Source organism: Stylophora pistillata, chromosome 8, assembly GCF_964205215.1.
Source record: "Stylophora pistillata chromosome 8, jaStyPist1.2, whole genome shotgun sequence".
Classification (NCBI taxonomy): Eukaryota; Metazoa; Cnidaria; class Anthozoa; order Scleractinia; family Pocilloporidae; genus Stylophora; species Stylophora pistillata.
The window spans coordinates 22,840,653-22,860,109 of NC_142526.1; the positions used below are offsets into that span (position 1 = coordinate 22,840,653).

General features: G+C 38.0%; 2 protein-coding genes across 6 annotated transcripts; both read right to left on the bottom strand.

Annotated features, from left to right (window-relative positions):
- Nucleotides 1–1,326: 1,326 nt before the first annotated feature.
- On the bottom strand, nucleotides 1,327–10,802 carry LOC111325287 (uncharacterized). Of its 2 annotated transcripts, XM_022929083.2 has the most exons (7): nucleotides 10,445–10,802; nucleotides 9,739–9,923; nucleotides 8,755–8,872; nucleotides 8,059–8,177; nucleotides 4,567–4,666; nucleotides 3,869–3,953; nucleotides 1,327–2,877 (listed from the first exon to the last, which is right to left on the bottom strand). In XM_022929083.2, exons 2-7 carry the CDS (start codon nucleotides 9,921–9,923, stop codon nucleotides 2,624–2,626), a joined length of 861 nt encoding a protein of 286 aa, XP_022784818.2. In that variant the 5' UTR covers nucleotides 10,445–10,802; the 3' UTR covers nucleotides 1,327–2,623. The 2 variants fall into 2 exon arrangements, with proteins under 2 accessions (XP_022784818.2, XP_022784817.2); XM_022929082.2 differs by having other exon boundaries at nucleotides 9,739–10,802.
- A 394-nt stretch (nucleotides 10,803–11,196) lies between these two features.
- On the bottom strand, nucleotides 11,197–19,457 carry LOC111325293 (uncharacterized). Of its 4 annotated transcripts, XM_088731889.1 has the most exons (9): nucleotides 19,293–19,457; nucleotides 18,314–18,374; nucleotides 16,565–16,744; nucleotides 15,716–15,818; nucleotides 14,922–15,028; nucleotides 14,471–14,564; nucleotides 14,064–14,148; nucleotides 13,186–13,331; nucleotides 11,197–13,113 (listed from the first exon to the last, which is right to left on the bottom strand). In XM_088731889.1, the coding sequence occupies exons 3-9, from the start codon at nucleotides 16,729–16,731 to the stop codon at nucleotides 12,889–12,891; spliced, it is 927 nt and encodes a 308-aa protein (XP_088588015.1). In that variant the 5' UTR covers nucleotides 16,732–16,744; nucleotides 18,314–18,374; nucleotides 19,293–19,457; the 3' UTR covers nucleotides 11,197–12,888. The 4 variants fall into 4 exon arrangements, with proteins under 4 accessions (XP_088588015.1, XP_022784828.2, XP_022784832.2 ...); XM_022929093.2 differs by having other exon boundaries at nucleotides 11,197–13,331; nucleotides 19,293–19,456; XM_022929097.2 differs by having other exon boundaries at nucleotides 11,197–13,328; nucleotides 19,293–19,454.

The following is a 19,457-nucleotide window of genomic DNA, read 5'->3' on the forward strand; positions in this document are numbered from 1 at the left end:
GGATCTAATTTACATGGTGGCAATTTTGAACGTTATGACATGAATATAACATTTAAAGTTTTCCTGGCTAGCACTTGTCAACTCATCAAGCGCGTGCCATTTCAGTTGGTTGGAGCAGCACACTCTGGATATTCAATTTAGATATCTTCATTTCACAGTCCATACGTTTAGGAATCATGCTCAATTTAGATGTGTAAATAACGGCGATGATAGTTGAAGAAATTTCTCTTTGATTTTCTCTTGAGATAAATGAAGAGTTGAACGATTAGAATGTTTATCATATTAATGCTGCAGCGGATAACGACGATAATCAGTAGGGCAAAGCAATCTTAGTACCTAAGGTGACGTGCTCCTTAACAACTTGACGATAACGTTTGTAAAATACTCGACAAAACTTACCTCAATGTATATCAAAACTGCAAATCTTGTCTTCTCAAAGGGCCTGGTACTATGGGTGCATTCTTCCACCTTCAAAGACTTTCCGGGCAAATATTTTCATGCTTCTTAATTCTCCTTGTTCATTTTTGTCGATCTTGACAGCATGCGTTGTTGACTGAATAACAACATGTAGGTAAGCGACTTACATGTAGCCATAAGAACCAATCAGATCAATGGTTCTATTTCATGCTGAGATTTATTCATTAGCATGACAATTTGGTTTCGATCATTGCAATTGTATAACTAAAATAAGGGGATATCGGTACGGCAGCGCGATTCAAATTCATTCCTCTTATGAGATTTTTCGTCAGAAACTTTATCTTTTGAATATATCGAGCATAGCATCTTAATACTTCTGGGAAGAAAATTCCGCATGCTTGCTTCAGATTACTAGCAGCACCCTATGTCTGTAGACTACAGTCAGTATGGGTACCTTTAAGAGCGTACCTTACGTTGTATAAATTCACGTTTTTGGCGACTGTTTTTCATAAGGTTTTTGGGTCATTTCATGTTTTTTCAACAAAAAAAACCTTGCTTAATTCAAAACCAGAGAAAAAAGTAGCGAACACTATACTCGATAGTGAAACAACCACAAACTACCCCTCTTTTGCGTTTAGAAAATATAGAAAAAGTGATCATTTTAAAATAAACGCGCAGTCATCTTTCATAAATTATGCGCGCTAGGACTAAGAGCTAGGATAATTCAAGGATTTTCCTTCTTACAAGAGGATATCCCTCGAGATTACGCTTTCAAACTTAGTTCCTCTTTCCAAATATCGAATCTCTCGACCATCAATATCATATAATTTATTATGTTCACTCTGTCTTGCAACATTATCGTTAAGGCCTCAGTTGACATCTGATCCCAACAACAACAACAACAACAACAACAACAACAAAAACGTTTTTATTCACATAAATCAACTAAATCGAATCATAGTAATTGTTTTATTTTACAATTTTGCTGATTGATTAAAAATACATTTACTACTATCGAGGCGGTAATGTTACATTCTGAACCAGGAAGCAAATGAACCAAAGGTTTTCTTGTTAGCTCCCGGGCGTCATACAGTTGCATCTTTTTGTTGATTTTAGATTCTTGCACCGAATAAGCTCCTTTCAAGGCACTTAGACAAAATTGATTTTCAGTAACTGAATGTAAATTTATGTTTTTAATTCCTTTTTAGTTACTAGTAATATTCAGATCTTCCATTAAACTATGTTTTCATGAGCCTTGGGTTTTTTGCCCCTTACATGTTTGGGACCTCATCCTCTACATTCTTAATTACGGTTCAGACATTAGCTACAGTGCATTATCTATAGTGTCCAAATTACTTATAATACAAAAACCACTTACAAAACCAACTTGACAAGCAATATCAACGTAATTTTCAAAAGTAACACTTTTTCAGCACCAAAAATTCTGAAACATTTTTTATAACAGTAATATTGTGTACATTCTTCCTAGGAAGATTAAGTATATATTCATAATCACGAAAAACTATTACAAATTATGTAAGACGCTATCATACAAGTTGCGAATCGATTTGCTATCGAACATAACCAAAGCTGCAGTTACCTAGACATGCCTTGGATGTTCTTAGCAAGGGTAGTGACGTGATTTGGCTTTTGAACCAGTGTTATTTTTATTCCGCTACCAATCATTCAAATCATTCAACTCAAGAAAATAGGTCAGATCTGAAACTTTCAGCTCTATCCAAAATATTAGTGACTAAGTAAAAACAAGTTAGCATTCTTACAATTCTTGAAATTCTAAAACTTAAGCAAGAGCAAGAGATAATTAATGTCTTCAGTGGTAACAGCTAATTAATGGGGACATTCTTATCTACATTTAGGGTCAAAATTATTGTTTGAACAGTTTTTATGTGTAGAATATGACTATTATTTGTTAAATGCTGTAAATCATTTTAGCTAAAAGATCACGGACACAAGATGCAACATTGTTTTGCGGGAAGGAGCAAAAAAATTAACTTAGCAAAGATAAAATAGACAAAAAAGAAGTAAATAAGGCATGGAAAAGGTCATTGTTTTAACAGTTTTGTCACCGATTTTAACTAACAATAAACATCGTTTTGGGAGAAGTTATCTTAAGAGAAAGAAGGATTGGTACACGCATTAAGAAATACATGCTATCGAATAGTTCCATTTCCTTAACATTAGCTACTCAAATAGATACACGTCTGAGGTTGTTGTCTTTTTTCCGTGATGGTTCAACGGGTGCTGGTCTCCTCTCAAAGTCTGATCCATGGGACACATCATGGATTATATCTGCACCTTCCTGGCGTGGGCCGTCTTGACGCAGTGGTCGCCTTTCGTCATCTCGTTGGTTGTTCCTCCATTTCCACCATATCGTCACTGCTAAGCCAATCAGCAAAAGGCCCCCAGCCGTTGGAACCGCAATTTCCACAGCAATGTATGCTGCACACATAAAAAAGAAACCAGGAGATTTTATTTTCAACGATAAATTATTTCTTTAACTTATAATTGATTAAAAGTGAATTGGCTTTCACTGAGCAATTACGAGCCCGTCCATTAACTTTCAAAATTTATAATATTATTGACATTGAGATACAATGAAATATATGAAGTTCATATATTTTGTACTGCGGTATTAGATACATATGATGCACGATCCTCGCAGCAGATAGCGCTATTTAAGCAATAGCGAAAATCAGACCTGAAAAAAATCAGGCCTGTACGGGATTCGAACCACTGACCTCTGCGATACTAGTGCAGCGCTCTACCAATTGAGCTAACAAGCCAACTGGGAGCAGGCCGTTAAGTTGATTCGTAATAAACCCGTGAAAGTGATAAATGAGATACAATGAAATATATGAAGTTCATATATTTTGTACTGCGGTATTAGACACATATGATGCACGATCCTCGCAGTGGATAGCGCTATTTAAGCAATAGCGAAAATGATTTTCGCCACTTTCGCTATTGCTTAAATAGCGCTATCTACTGCGAGGATCGTGCATCATATGTACCTAATACCGCAGTACAAAATATATGAACTTCAAATATTTCATTGTATCTCATTTATCACTTTCACGGGTTTATTACGAATCAACTTAACGGCCTGCTCCCAGTTGGCTTATTAGCTCAATTGGTAGAGCGCTGCACTAGTATCGCAGAGGTCAGTGGTGCGAATCCCGTACAGGCCTGATTTTTTTCAGGTCTGATTTTCGCTATTGCTTAAATAGCGCTATCTACTGCGAGGATCGTGCATCATATGTATTATTGACATTGTATGATTTTTGTGAAAGCAACAATTGAAGACATTATTTGATGCGTGGCACTGTAAAGTCAGTGCCAGATCTTTATTCTTTATTTTGTATCTGCAACTTTTCCTTCTCATCACTTTCCTGTAATAACGTTGGTACTGTTTGACTTTATATTTACTTACAATTTTCCTTCGCTGCTGATGACGTCAGAGGTATCTCCGAACGACAACCATTCCCACAACCACACAAGTGACTCAGGCCAAATTTCTAAAGTATGATAGAGACGAAACAAGAGGGAGTTTCCAAGAGCCTAACTATACCATCAACATGCGATAACCCTTGTAATTCATTTTCTTACGCAACAAGACCCTTGGTAGGAATGATGAAAAGCAAATAAAGTCGCCATGGGCATTAAAAAGTTCCATAGATTTTATAAAGCAAGTCTGATAAGATATTTATCAAAATGCTAATATATTTCAACCATGTTTTGCATAGCACTTCGAAGACTTCGCATGTCTTAAAAAGTTCGTAATGATAAAACAAATTGAGAAAAGCTATTTTCATGTTTTTCGTGAAGCCTTGTAATGGTTTAAATGATTGATTTGTAGAGTTACTATCAAAATAAAATCGCGATGATTCGACAGCTATACTGTCAGTCTTTGACATATACTTTGGTCCAGTCGCACTCTGGATTGACAATGGATTCTTTTAGACCTTCAAGATGCCTAAGGGAAAATTAATGAGTGACGCATACTCTTTCAACCTGATCGCCTAACGAGGATAAGCTATAATGCACTCATAACTTCGCGATCTACAACACTTTTCTATATTTATAGGGCATTTCAGTAGATAATTTGTGTCAGTGAATTGAGTCATTTACCCATTCATATTCATTGAATACATTAAAGATTGCATCTTTGATGTCTACTTTGGTCCGATCGCACTTCACATAGACGATGGATTTTTGACCCTCAAGATGCCTAAAAGAAGATAAATTAGGAAGTTAGCGCCTTCTAATATAATCGAATTCTGTGTTAAGTTTGGGTTTGGGTTTCTGATAAAAAAAAAATATCCAATTGCTTAACCAATACAGCTCTCCACATCATTTTTTGAGAAAGGTAGATTTGTTGATCTTGATGATTGTTAATTGTCTGCTTTTGTGTGTTTCCAAGTAGTAAAATTCATATGTTATTCAAAGTGTTAAAAAGTTGTCTCTAAGCCTATATAATATGTGTTGTACCCACTAAGAAATAGACACCACCCTAGTTAACTTGTATACACACATAAAAACACTGGCCTGATTCACTCGCCTGTACGCTTGAGGTTTCTTTTGTTGCTTAAAGCCAATCAGAATTTCACCCGCAGATTTTTGTAAGGCTGCATAAATTATCTTGTCAGACAAAGTTTTCAAAACAGTGGACGATGATGGATTGATGAATGTAGCATGTGGACGAATTTTAGAGACGATTAAGATCGAAATTTTGAAATATTTACAACAAAAAGCTCGAGAGAAGCTTGTTAGCGGCCAGCATGTCTTCATGATTCCAACCAACGGAGTCGGGAAGTCGCTGATTTTTCAGTCCGCACCGATTGTTTTCGACACGGAGAGACTTGATATATCAGGCCTTTGTTAAGTGCGAAGTCAAACGTTCTTGTCATTTCTTCTCTGATGTCACTTTTGGAAGATCAAGTTCGATTTCTTAAATCTATGGGAACTACAGTGAAGTTTATATGGGACGAACAAACAAGTGAAGAGACCAGTAGAACGTGGCGAGTGCCAAATCTAGTCCGGTTCATCCGAGGCGTTTCTGTCAGCGAAACGATGGCGGTCCATGCCCCTCCAAACCGAGCTTATGTCTGATTGCAATCCACGAGGCTCACTGCATTTCACATCGGTAAGCGGAGCCATATTCAAAGCACGTTTCGTGTATAATTCATGGGTTAGTAATTCTTAACACTTAAACATAAATAGCACAGGACTTTCGTGCACGACGGAACATTTCAAGCCCTGGGTGCTATAAGATATCTGCGTGTAGTGTTTGTTGTTGCTTTAAAACTTGGATTTTGATAGATAACGAAGGGGCTGTAACTTTGAACAATATCACGCCAAGTTATGGAAATCATTCTGTACTGTAAGCTTTAACAAATATAGCTTTTCAGTGATCATTTGTAAGAACGACTTGAAGCCTAATTTGTCATTATTAATTTTCAAATACAAGCAAGCAGTTCACTAGACTACGGAGAGTGAAAAGAAACCACTCTATTTGGACCCCTTGAAAGAACCCCATAATATTTCTCAGTGTATATTCTATACAAGGCTAAAAGATTAGGGAAAAAATTAAAATGTTTGAACCAAACGTTTTCGGCTGTTTGCCATCATCAGGGTTGAAAATAATGACCGTCTGCACATGCATATATATCTTATGTAATTCCCAATGGGAAAAGTTTGTAGACATAAGAATCTTATGTAATTCCCGATGGGAAAAGTATGGAGACATAAGAAATAACTTGTTTGTTCAAACTGAGGAGGAATTGTTGGATCATTACCCCCTCGACGATCCTATGCTTGTGGAATGTTTGTGCTGAGGAGAGAACACGCCAAGTGAAAGAATGTGATGGATTTTCCCACAAGTATTTTGCAGGTTCAGAGGTGTGAGCAGGATTTGAATGCTCCGCAATAAGTACTGCTAAATTTCTTACAGTCTTGCCAATGTAATCTACGCCACAAGAACAATCTCCTTTGTAAACAACTTTGGATCTGTGAGTGTTTTTGTGTTTGTTGTTAAAGAGGCTTTTGATTTGCCTTGTTTGCCAGAGGATTACAAAGATGAAATTAAAATTAGTGAACTCGTTGAGTTTTGCAACAAACATCTTACCGAGCTTTTCGTTTTTACCACAAAAAGGAAGCTTAATGAAAACTTTCTTTCGCTCTTCGAAGAGAAAATTCGGAATGATGTTTTCATCTTGTGATGAGTCGTTTAGAAAGTTGTTGACTGTATGCGAAATAAAACGTAGCGAAGTTGACGGCGCGGCAACACTTGGCGAAACAGTGGAGTCGGAGGGCATGCCACGCTTCGTTCTATTATTCGTTTCAAAATTTTTCTACAATGAGGGATGAAGGGTATTTGTATCTTCTCGGAGCCTTTCAAGGCGCTGGGAGAGTTAAAAAGACTGACCCCCGCTCCGCGGACTACCAACTGACCCCCGCTCCACAGACAACCCGGCAGACTACCCCACGGACTACTCCGCGGACTACCCTGCGGACTATCCCCACGGACTACCCTAAATAATCAACCAAATTTACTTTTACAGGGGAAGAGACCTGCTCAACTTGTACGATCAAAACAGCCGCCATTTTCTCTTCACCGACTTCATGGACCCAGTCTTTTTTTCAATTTCGCCCCTTCCTTCATCGGCCATCAGTCTAAACACTGTTTCCACAGTGGACGATCAATAAGCGCTGTGAAATATTATTCTTTTTAAGCGGCTTCGAGCCGGTTTGCCATCGACATTAACATTTGCTAAAAAGTAGCTCTTTTGAACCTTCCTTACAATTGACGCCCCGCAGGATGAAAGGACTACAAACAGGTGAACTAAATTAGCTTTTTGACATTCTTGACTGATATGTATTACAAATGAACGCAAAATTTGCCCCTTTTAGTTTAAAATCTTTGTAATCATTTTGTCCAAGTAATCGTGGAAACAGTGTTTAGACTGATGGCCGATGAAGAATGGGGCGAAAATGAAAAAAAAAGACTGGGTCGAGGAGGTTGGTGAATAGAAAATGGCGGCTGTTTTGATCGTGCAAGTTGAGCAGGTAGGCTTGTGTCTCTTCCACTGTAAAAGTAAATTTGTTTGATTATTTAGGGTGGTCCGTGGGGGTAGTCCGCAGGGTAGTCCGCGGAGTAGTCCATGGGGTAGTCCGTGGAGCGGGGTCAGTGGGTAGTCCGAGGAGCGGGGGTTAGTCTTTTCAACTCTCCCCAAGGCGCTTGACTTGTCGATGGCAGTGATCGTTACAAATGTAACCTTCCACGCCTGTACGAGAAAGAGGAATCTCCAATACGCCGCAAATCCTTTTCCGCTAATCAGAAACCTTGGATTTCTTCCTAGAATCTTTTTCTTCGCAGCCACAGAAGACATATCCAGTTTTCGAGTTAAATTTAGTCGGCGTATTAGCGATTATATGTACACCATCCCTTCGAATTGGAGTCCTATTTCACTTTCGGTGACATCTGAGAACGCATAAATTAATATTTTCAAATTACGTCATAGACATGGATGACCGCTAGAGCGGCGGAAATCGAGCCTAGATTTATGCTTAATTTAATTTTTATTGCTGAGCCTGGTCATAGGAACGTGCAAATACACATACCGTCCCCCTGCGTTGTAGGTAAGTTGAATGCCGTTGTTCGTTTTGGTACATTTTGGCACCTTATTTCCAATTGATTGATAATTGTCAGGATTATGGTTGTTTGGAGTCCACTTGCATATCTGAAAAGATACGAGAAATAGTACGACTGCTGCCACAGGGCCACCAACAAATCTCAATGTTAGTCTGATGTTTGAGACAAGGAAGAGAAACAAGATTCCGGTATGTGAAACATAAAATTTGAAAGGGTGGTGTGGCTGCTATTTTATTCATTCCCTTGTTTTATTCGTGTCCAGTCTGTGTTCTCAAAATGTCACGGTCGCCAGTTAATATCTGATGCTAACTTCGACGTGGGGGCCTACAACGTAAGATTTTATGGATCTTATTTCTAAGATGGAGATCATTTTGTTTTTCGAGTAACCTGTGCTTTCTTCAGAGCAGCTGAAGACAAAGAATATTGAAACAGCGAGTCTTTCCACCATCGAAAACTCAGGTGTTCTTCTAAGAGCTGTAAGATGGCTTTACTCATGTATTTACGTTATTGATAAAAAATAAGTAACTCTTACACGTCCCAATGGACAAAGCTGGATTGCTGCACAAAAAAAAGCTCAAATATCCAGATTTTCCAAGAACAACAAAAACGCCGAAAACGTCGAGCTTCATATCTATCACGGTAAAAATAATTAGATCATTACTTACTGCTGTTTCAAATCCCCGTTGACAGTCACCGGCTAAACTGAGCCAACTGCATGGATTATAGCTGTACGAATAGTATTGACTATATTTTCCATGAGGTGTACCATTTACAACGAACCCTCTAGAAAAATATTCATGAGAAAGCATTGGTTAAGCAAAAGGCTGAATAGCATCGAGTTATGATAAACTAATAGAAGCTACTAGAATCATTTTGAAATGCAGGGATCTCCTAGTCATCACACTCAAGTATACTCACCACTGATTTATTTAGTCGAGTTCCTCACAAATCACAACTGATTTATATAGTCAAAACTCCTCAAACTCTCTCTACTGACTCGGTCGCTTTACAAAAGATTGTTTTCGCGTCATTCTATTCCCTTGTGTCAGTTATGTGGTTTCAATTTGCTACAAAGATCGAAAGTTCAATTATCTCTATTTCTTGTCGGCTTCATATGTCAATCATCAGATTTGCTAGGATTACTTAATAAAAACGAAAGTGAAAAACATGTCTACACATGTCACGCTAGACAAGTAATACTGGACAGAGTTGCTCGAAAATATACTTTTGGTTAGCTGTTTAGCTCACATACATTTACCATTTCCTAGCAAAAACGATCTGGGCCAAATTTTCCTGAGAAGACTTTTTTGATCGCTGATGTTAAACATCGTTCTGTTACGACAAAAGCTTGGTTGAAAAGAGCTTTTGTAACCGAGCTTTGCTATTTCAAGTTTACTCTAACAGGAGGCAGAAAGAAAGCCTGAAACGAAACAAATGAAACAGTGTGCCCTAAATTGAACACAGCAGTCTACAAAGAGATTATATCGAAGTCACGAGCAATTTCACTTTAAACTAACTTGCTTCGAGCCGCGCTCGAGTGGAAAAATTAGGCACGGATGGTAGTACTTACCATGAAATATTCAACGTCTTAGGATAATTATATAAATATATTCTGTTTTCCTTTAAATTAAAATTTTTTCTTTGCTTACCTATGGATCCTTTCGTTGCTTGAATATATCAATGGGGCCAGATTATAGATACTCCCATTTCCATCTTGCCAAGCGCAGGCCATGTTGGGGACAGGAGAGCATTCAGAGGAGCTTGCATAACCCTTTCCGTATCGGAAAAATGTTTGCAGAATTGTAGCGCACAACAAAATGATGGACAAACCCATCTTTCCGCCGTAGAAGTTTGAAGGAAATACAGGCAGAATATTAATGACATCACTTCTTACTTGAAAAGTTTGGGGGATTCCCCGTGAAAACTGATAAACTTCACTTCCTCAAAACAATAGTAACAAATATATTCTGCGAAAATTTCGACATTTCTTGTAGAGTAGCGTGCTGAAAGAGTACCTATGTTTTCTTAGGAAAGCTTGAGATACTTCCGGATTAGATACCATTTATATCTCCTTCAGATGTTATTGTATTCCATGAGAGAAAATGAGAAGGAATTAGCTTTAAACTAGTTTATGACATGCTTCGAACCTTTTCTCTAGGACTTTTTCGAATTATTTCGGATTATTCGGATTTCTTCGGGTTATTTTAGGCACACACATAATCTTATGATTGAGATTGTCTCCTCTAAAATTACCAAAGGTGAGATTTGGGTCAATAGATACCTACTAAACCAGAGTATGTAAAGTCAGCCTGATTGTTACCCGTCACAGATGTGGCAATCTTCAGATTGATTTACCTTCAAGTACAGTGAAGCCTGGAAAGCAAGCTGTATATCTATTCGCCAGCCTTTGGAAATCCGTAGAAATCTTCTGTTAGTCTTGTTGGCCAGTTAGAATGAAATGCGACTTTCGGAAAGGATTTTTTTTTCCCTCCACAATGATTAATCATCAATAAGATTTCTTTGCCAGTGAGAAATGACTAGTCCCCAGTCCTTTTTCATTGGTCTTTTAAAGAGTGAGAGAGTTGAGGACGAGTGATGAGAGACCGCAACACCGCTAGAAGAAAGCTTCTTCATTAATACCCTGATCCATTGCAGCTAATCAATCGCTACCTAGATCATGTAGCAACTAATGTTCTTCCACCGAGATGTTGTAATAATGCGTGACAACAACAGACGAAACAACGACTACTAAAAAAAACTGCATAAAGCAGACTGAGAGCGACTAAGCGCCAAAATACTTTACCCAATAACCTCTTTTCCCTCATTACCAATAAGTCTGCTAAAGGAGGAAATGGCTCTGATATTTACCACTAACCATTAAATTGATAGCAATTTTCTGACGGGCGATTCAGAATGACGAAGGACTTCACCGCCGACTGCATATCAATGCACGCATCACGAGAACTGACGATGCCACTGATAATTTTAAAACCTATTATTATGTCTTTTCTCGTAAATATTCACCCTAGTGAGTTGGGAAGTCTTTTTAAATTATTTGAACTTTGAATTGAACATGTCAGTGCATATAACATGGATAGATAGATAGATAGATAGATAAATCGTTTATTAAAAAGAAACACCTCGCAGTCCGAAGACTGAAGTACGTGTATAATATACAATACAAGAAACAAAATTCATAATTAAAATGGTTTGAAAATCTTAATAATAAAAATATACAAATCTAATAAAAAAGTTTCACTTAGGATGATCTTGTGTTAAAAAAATATACATACTTAAACATATATATTTACATCCTTAGGCTATGGCTAACAATAAAGGATTTTTTAAAACGATCAGTCTTGCACACTGGCACGTTAAACTTCCTATTGCTGCGCAGCTGCCTGTGGTGCTCAGCTTTAGGTGGGAGCAGACCAGCGAGCTTGCGATTAATGTCAAGAACAATGTCATTAAAAAGATCAAACGATAGAGATGCTCTCCTGTCGTAAAGAGAGGAGATGCCTGCCTCTTTGAGCGCGCTGTTGTAGCTTGCACAAGGAAAGATAATGCGCAAGGCGCGCTTCTGAATACGTTCCAGCTCTTAGGATAAATAGAACAGAAGGCTGGAGTGAAATACTTGAAATGCGTATTCTAAAACCGATCTTATGGTACTACAGTAAAATAAAACAAGATCACTCGCACAGATACCAGCACGTTTGAGTTGACTCAGATGTACAATCTTTTGGCAGCCTTTGAGGTTACATTAAAGATGTGATCGTTTCATTTGAAATCATCTCCTATGGTAACGCCGAGCACTTTAGCCGAGTTAACAGACTCGAAAGCAAAGCCATCGAGTTCAACTGGAGAATGAATTGGAGGAGATCTCTTAAAGCATGACTGCAGTTCCTTACATTTACATTTAAGATAAGAGTCGGTATCTGAGCGATGCTGATCCACTAATCCAAATGTAAGCGCGATGTAAGTTTAAGAAGGACAGTGGGCCTCACCCACCCGACACAGAGTTAGGTGAATGGTTTTGCAGCAGTGTAAGGATATCAGTATCATAGGAATGGTACTTGATAAACAGGCAAGTTGATGTTAAAGACGCCATTTTCTGAGTTTCGGTTTTACCCAAAGGATTGTTACTATCAGGATTATCCATCGACTTTGTGCAAAAACATTATTTATTTATAGGTCCTAGAACTAAAGTTTGTCATTTGAAAGAAATTAAGTTAAAATTTCTCAACTTATCCTGTACAAGTCATTACAAACCCTTTTCTCCATTCATTCTGTAACTTTAAAGTACATCAGAAGACAAACGTGTGGGTCTGAGTAACCACCATTGAATCGTTAATATAAACTTGATCAAACAAAAAATCTCTCTTGTTTCTTTCTTTTTTATTAGGGGGGTCCTCTTCGTTCTTTCTTTGGATTATGTTTTTCTTTCCATTCTTAACTTTCTGATTTGATGTCTTCTAGCTAGCAATGAGAGTTGTTGCCCCCTAATGAGATTAATGAAATATACTCCATTCTTACGCAAATAAATCTTTTTTTCGCCTTTAATTTGTTTTAGAGTGAATAAACAAACTAGCCTTGCGTTGTCTCATGGCTGGAAGCGATTCTAAACGTTTCATTCTCAAATTAAAGCTATGTTTTTAATTGTTTTTAATACCAGTATCAACTGCTCAATTACATGATCAGAATCTTTCGCCATCTAATTGCCTCCGCCAGCTCGCAAGGAACCAAATAATTTCCTATAGTCTGAACGGTGAGCGGCTGCTGAACTCATCAACGTGCCTTCCTCAACAGACATATGACCTGTTTTCGTTTTTAGAACTTTCTTTAGAAGACACTCTGATATCACTACACGATGATGAGCTCGTTGACGCGGGCTTTGTTGAACTAGAAGACTCACTTCCCGACGGGGGTTCACTTGCACTGGATGGGTTATCAATTCCACCAACTGCACCATAATCAGTTCGAAGGTTTTCACCCAAAAGCGGGTTGCATATCTGATCGTGAAGCGGTGCCGGTTCCGGTGCCCCTGCCGGTGCTGGTGCCCCTGCCGGTGCTGGTGCCCCTGCCGGTGCTGGTGCCCCTGCCGGTGCTGGTGCCCCTGCCGGTGCCGGTGGAACGTCGTTGGGAGGCTGTCTGACAAGTCGCCAGATAATGTAAGGAACAGCAAATAGACAGATGGCACCAGCGACACTAGCGACCACAGGAACTACAATGCCTTCATCATCTGCTTTAACACAGAGAAATACTGTAGTTGATACCAAAACATGGAGGGGAAAATTACCAATGAAGACTAGCTGGGTCATAGGACATTTATTTCATAATATTGGTAATTGTCCGGGTAAAATTACTCGAAACTGATTGGTTCCTAGGACGCTGAGGCCGCTATATTGGTCGTTTTTCATCTTCCTAATGAAATTATACTTTTCCCTCTATGTCATAATTAATAACTGCAAGATTTCTCGTAGAATTAAGGATTCATATCACTTGTGTTTTCTGCAACTTCCGGAAACAATAGCGATAATAATCCTTAATTGTTCTTGGCCCCATTCAATTAATTTTATGTAAACAGTTCTTTTCTGTCGTTTTTCAACTTCAGCATGTGTCATTACCAATTCCGCAAGGATGACTTGTAAAAGACATTAACAACTATGACAATGGATAGCTCTTAAAATCAATAAAAATTATTGATCATTTATACAATGTTAGTTTAATTTAGTGCAACTAAAAGAGAAAACTTTATTTAACACTACGCGTTTCTGGTTTTCAATTCTGGCTAAGGTTACTATCTGAGGCTAGATTTACTTTGAGCATTTTATCCTCTGAGTTTCTCTAGAAGATCATTTCAAAGCTTAATAGAGAAGCTCGACCTGTTGGTGAATCTGATATCGTAGAATTTTCTTTAGAAATTGCAAAAACTTGTGAAATGTAAGGACATAATGGTTAGAATTATTTCACTTACCAGGGGCAGCTGTAGTTCTCGGTTTCGTTGTAGGACTGATTACACACTTATTCGGGCATGCACACTTATGGAACAGATTAAATTTCTGAAGAGAAATGGAGTAATAGACAGTTGATCGTGTACTCTCTTCTTCTGTGGTGCAACCCCTCGGAGACTTAGTAAGTAAAACTATGATTAAAAACTTGAACACACCGCTTACTATTTAAAAAATTGAGAAAATGACACAAAATTCATCGCTTGAAAGAAGTAGCTAAAATGTCAGTTTTTTGTTTAAAGTGTTTTGTCATATTGCTCGTTCTGGACATTAAAATTTTGAAGAGGAGAACTAAGGAGGATTTCATAACTTACTGATCTCCCTTAAATGTCTTTCAAATTAGGCAAACAAGTCGTTTAAGAGAGTCACTTACCATGTCTCCAGACTCTAGATCCGTCACAACTTTGAATTTGCCTTTGTTTTCAGATAATTCGCACACCAGTGATACAATGGATATCCAGTTACCACTGAACGAAAAGAAAATTGAATCGGTACAATATAAAAAATTGTATATAATGCAAAATTGATTACGAACACGCTAAAAACTCAGTGTAATGAGCTTATAACTGTGGATCGCAGATGGCCAAGTCGGAGGTTAATAAGTCAAGCTAAGGTTTAAAAGTTGGTTGTAAGATGTTAGTAACATTGGTGGCTATCATGCTAGCGATATATAGCCATGTATGAAATGTGGACAGTACTTCAGATGATAACCAAAGTAGCAACTGCATGTTCATCCCCAGAAACTCGCACTTTTGTAGAAACATGAGAACCTTAGACGGAAAATTGATCCACTTTGTTTTCACTCGGTAAATACAGATACTCACCGATTATATCGTAGCTTTGGAATTTTACCTTCTCCATCGAAATGCATTGAGCTCTGATGGCCAATATTCACGTAGGAATCTTCATGACCTTCAACCCATCGACAAATCTGAAACAAGTTTATGAATTGGAAAATTCAACACCCAAAACTATTCTCCGTCTGACGGAGGTTTTCGCCATGAACCATAACATTTTTCTAGGAGGAGAACATTTCGCAAAATTTGATTCCATGGTCCCTAAGGGAGACGTTTCGTCAACTGATGTTAGATCATTACCCCGCATCTCCAAAACTTTGGCTGAAAAATAATTCATTACAAAGCCACCCGAGAGCTTTACGTGTTTTGCGTGCCCTATTTGCATACAAGATAACACACTATAGACAGAAAAAAAATCTGAGTCAGATAGAATAAAAAGCCCGAATTGGAAAATATAACAAAAAGACATTCTATCACTATTTAGTCTTTTTAAATCATTCCAAGTTGCTATGTAAATAAACTTCTTCCTAATGTAATTTGTTCAAGAAAGTGACCCGGCAGCAGTAAAGGATGTTTCCTTCTCTAAACACCGTTTTTAATTATAAGTTCGGACGTCAAAAGGAAGGAACTACGCTTTTCAAGGTGAACTAACGTTCCAAGGACGTCTCTTCGGGTAGCCTCAAGTCTTCTACTGTCCATATTAATTCAACAAAAGACATCTTATTTTTCTTCCTATGATAAGTAACGGAATAAAATCACTTTTGTTTCATCTTTCATGCTGGCTATTCAATATTTTCTAAGCTTCCCTCGGTTCTCCTTACCGCAACATTAGAGCGACATGAGCTTTCTTTCTTCGGCCCTAGCTTGAAAGAGAAGCATGGATTGTAGCTGTACCTATAACCACCGCGGCTTTCTGTTCGAAATCTGCTTAGGAAAAGGAGACACATTGTTGTTGGAATTATTTGATTATGCAAGCGTGGGATTGATGATACGCCTGCACTCACACGGCTTTGTTGCAAAAACTTAAGGAAAAAAAGTGAAGAAAAGTCGCGTTTTTCCATGAATTAAGGGTTTTTGTGGTTGTTACTCGAGAAGACAAAGGACAAGTATTTATTGTAGGATCTTTTTTGTGGTTGTCTCGTGAGCGTGCTTCTGTGGCATACTATCTACAATCGGCGGCAAAATTGTTGGCTTAGTGACCTTTTCAACCTCCCATTACTTCGATTTTAACTCTTTTGCACTTGTTAAGTTAACCTATTCGCTCCCTCCGCCCCCCTCCCCCCCACCCCAAAAAAAACATTGTTAACGTTGTATCATGATTCCGTGAACTTTTAGCTACAAGGAAACATTAATTGAATGGGGAAGGGGGTTCTTGTCAATGATTCAAAGTGTCGTACAAAAAGGAGGGTTATTCTACACTCAAATAAGACTCTTTAAACATGATCTGTCAACTATTTTTGACGCTGATTGTAGGCTGAAACAGAACTTTCGGAATTTTCAACACTTAGTGGTCATATGATTTAATACTTATTGACCGTGTTTGTGTGGGCCGGACCGGAAAATACTTGGGTCTCGGTCATGTACGTCATGATCTCGATCGAGCTAAATATTTTCCCGTTCGACCCTTCAGCTCAGTCAATAAGTGTATGGTATGCGTTAGATATACAAACCTAGGTTTGTGATTGATGTTTGCTAAACTCGTGAGATTGTATACTTCTTCTTCGGAAACCATGTAAACACATGGAGCTTGTTCTGATGTATTTGCCTCGTCCGTTACTTGATATTTTGAGGAAGTCAGTACGGTTACGAAAGATACGACCAAGCTCAAGTAAGGCATTTCGGAACGGTCCCTAAGATGGAAAACAATGCATGCTATCATGGCTGTGTCTATTCATAGTACCCGTACTAACGAGGGAATAAAGCATGTTTGTATGCAAACGTTTACTCCTACAAAATGATCATAAATCAACCCTTCAAGTTATGAACACTCAGCTTCTCCTGACGATTCCCTTTAAAAGGTTAAGAGAAGAAGACACAGGTATATAAAATGGAGAGTTTCATCTTGATATACCACCAGATTCTCTCTTCTAACTTACAAGAAATGTTAGGGAGTTAAAGCGGAAAAAAGCTCATTGACTCGTGGGGTGTAAATGGCAAAGGAACATAACCTTCCCTTAAATATCAAATATGCTTTTGTCAGTAAAAACGCATTTCTAACTACTTGGCAAGGATCATGTTTAAGTCTGAACAACAAGCTATCAAACACCCCTTTAAGAGATAACTCTGACGTGTAGCTTTCAAAGAAGGAGAATAAAATTAATGGCATCTTTCTAACCCGTGTAAATTGTACTTCATCTTTTTAGAAAAAGAGGATGCGACTCGAGCCATTGACGGGGCAAATGTATATTTGAAAGGTAAAAGCCAAAATTTTACGCTCTTGGACATCAAATCATCAATATAAATTTTCAAAGTTAATTTTTTAACCTAGGCGAACTTTGTGGACAGCATTTGATCCGTTAGAAAACTTTTATATTTTCCTTTAATTCACTTTTGGCGCCTAACTGAAGATACTTTCCTGTACCAAACTGGGTGATTTCAAGAGAACCTACACTAGCTGTGATAATTTGATTCTTACTTAGAGAAGTTGGATAGTTTTTGAAGAACAAATCTTGGCAACTTCCTTAGAATTCGTAGCTTCGATTGATTTTACTTGGCTGTTTGATAGGAAATTAGAACAACCTTAAACCCACGGTGCAGCTGGATATCTTGAAGAATTCGAAAGAATCATCAACGAAGATTAACAAAAAATGAGTGCAGAAATTGTTGCAATTACAAACAAAAAAGTGGTTATTCAGTAGCACTTATTCAAATGAAAAAAAATATTTCTCGATAATATAACCAAGGGCATAAGCAAAAGAGAGAGAAAAATGTAAGATTACAATTAAGCAAAGAGATATTTATGAATACTTCTCCGTGAAATGTCGCTTGGTTCACTGCACCTGAAATGAAGAATCTTTGATCCCTCATTAGCTAGCGAGTGAAAGCTTTTTATATTTTTACATACACAGAAATTTATGAGGTTTTGGCATGGAATTTACGTTTCTGTTTTCTGTAACTGGAACTTTCCACAATAAACACATGAATTAACAAGCTACGATCGCACTATGATGTTCATTTCCGGGAAAAAATGGCAGCACTTGGGATCTTCGTCTGACATCTGCTAAGTATGCATGGAGCTAAAATTGGCCGATCTATAACACATCTCGCCTAAAAACTTAATCCAAGACTCCATCTTCGCTAAAAAAGGGAATAAGACTCTGGAATCACGACCAACCATTTTAATTTAGCTTATTTTTAGATGCATAACGAAAACATAGGTTCTCGGAAAGCGCCTGTTTTACTTTTAACTTTGTACTTACACTTTATACGGCTATCGATCATAGACCATGCAAAGTAGAACGTCAGTGTCGATGATTTAGCCTAAAGATTTAGAAGTAATTAGAATTTAATGTTTTTTTCCACATCATAAAATCAATGCTAAATGATTATAGACAAACAGGTAACAGTACACCAGCCCATACACAATAAGTGGATATTCCGAGAACATCTTTATCCCGGTTCTGAGTCGAACATATAAGATCAACTATGTGTATATGATGAAAGTTTTGCGTACGGTTTGTTTACCCTCGGTGGCGTTTACAGCACCAAGGCCAAAAGAGCTTTGAAATGAGCGAAACATAGCAAAATTTAATAATCGTAACTGTCGGGAGGCAAACCGGTTTAGTAATTATGCGTTTCCATGTATCTGTCTAACACTCTAACGATTCATTAACGCCTGCTCCTTCAAATAAAGTATACTTCAACGAAGTAATTGCTTGAAATCAAGCCACCTCAATCAAACAATGCGAGAATGAGTTGTTTGTTTATATGAAAACCCTGTGGTCTGTCACGGTAGAATTCAATCCGCCATCTCAATTTTCAAAGCAAATTAAATGCATAGACGGCCTTGCATGTACTAAATTAGAGTAACAAACATAAACCTACTTTTGAACCAGTAACTTATCGATTTCGGACGTAAGTTAATCGGGATTGCAAAGAAAGAAGAAGTGCTGTGGAAAGCTAGTGGATCAATTCTGAGAATGAAAGCGGAAGCCAGCATCGATGAAGCGTGACCTCTATAACTTTCCATCTTTTCGAAAATGGGCTTTGATATTATCAAGTTGTGTCCTTTTTGTCCATCAGTGTTGTTTGGCAATGTGTTTTGCAATTTATAAGGTAGACTTTTGGTGTAAAATTGATGACTAATGCTTGATCACCCGGCTTTTGTACAGATAACGTCAGTAACCTACTACGTCTGTAAATTTGCTTAAGGTGAATAATTGTGCGAGAAAAGCGTACCTTTAGTGGCTAGGGACTTCTACTCCCTGCTGACGCCGGAAAAGCAAAAGTGGTTGAGACTCGAAGGGACTTTTCACTCTCAGATCTTTTAGTAAACAATTTGCTTTAAGGTTCACTGGCTACCAACTCGTCTTAGTCCTCCGATCCGATCACAAAAATTACATG

Bases quoted from the DNA above. Each gene is read 5' to 3' on its own strand.
- LOC111325293 (XM_022929095.2), bottom strand. From the start codon at position 16,731: ATGCCTTACTTGAGCTTGGTCGTATCTTTCGTAACCGTACTGACTTCC. The intron at 14,565-14,921 runs GTGAGTATCTGT...CTTTTCGTTCAG, and splicing joins CCAAAGCTACGATATAATCG to TGGTAACTGGATATCCATTG. The intron at 14,149-14,470 runs GTAAGTGACTCT...ATTTCTCTTCAG, and splicing joins ATCTAGAGTCTGGAGACATG to AAATTTAATCTGTTCCATAA.
- LOC111325287 (XM_022929083.2), bottom strand. From the start codon at position 9,923: ATGGGTTTGTCCATCATTTTGTTGTGCGCTACAATTCTGCAAACATTT. The intron at 4,667-8,058 runs GTATGTGTATTT...ATCTTCTTTTAG, and splicing joins ACCTACAACGCAGGGGGACG to GCATCTTGAGGGTCAAAAAT. The intron at 3,954-4,566 runs GTAAATGACTCA...ATCATACTTTAG, and splicing joins TATTCAATGAATATGAATGG to AAATTTGGCCTGAGTCACTT.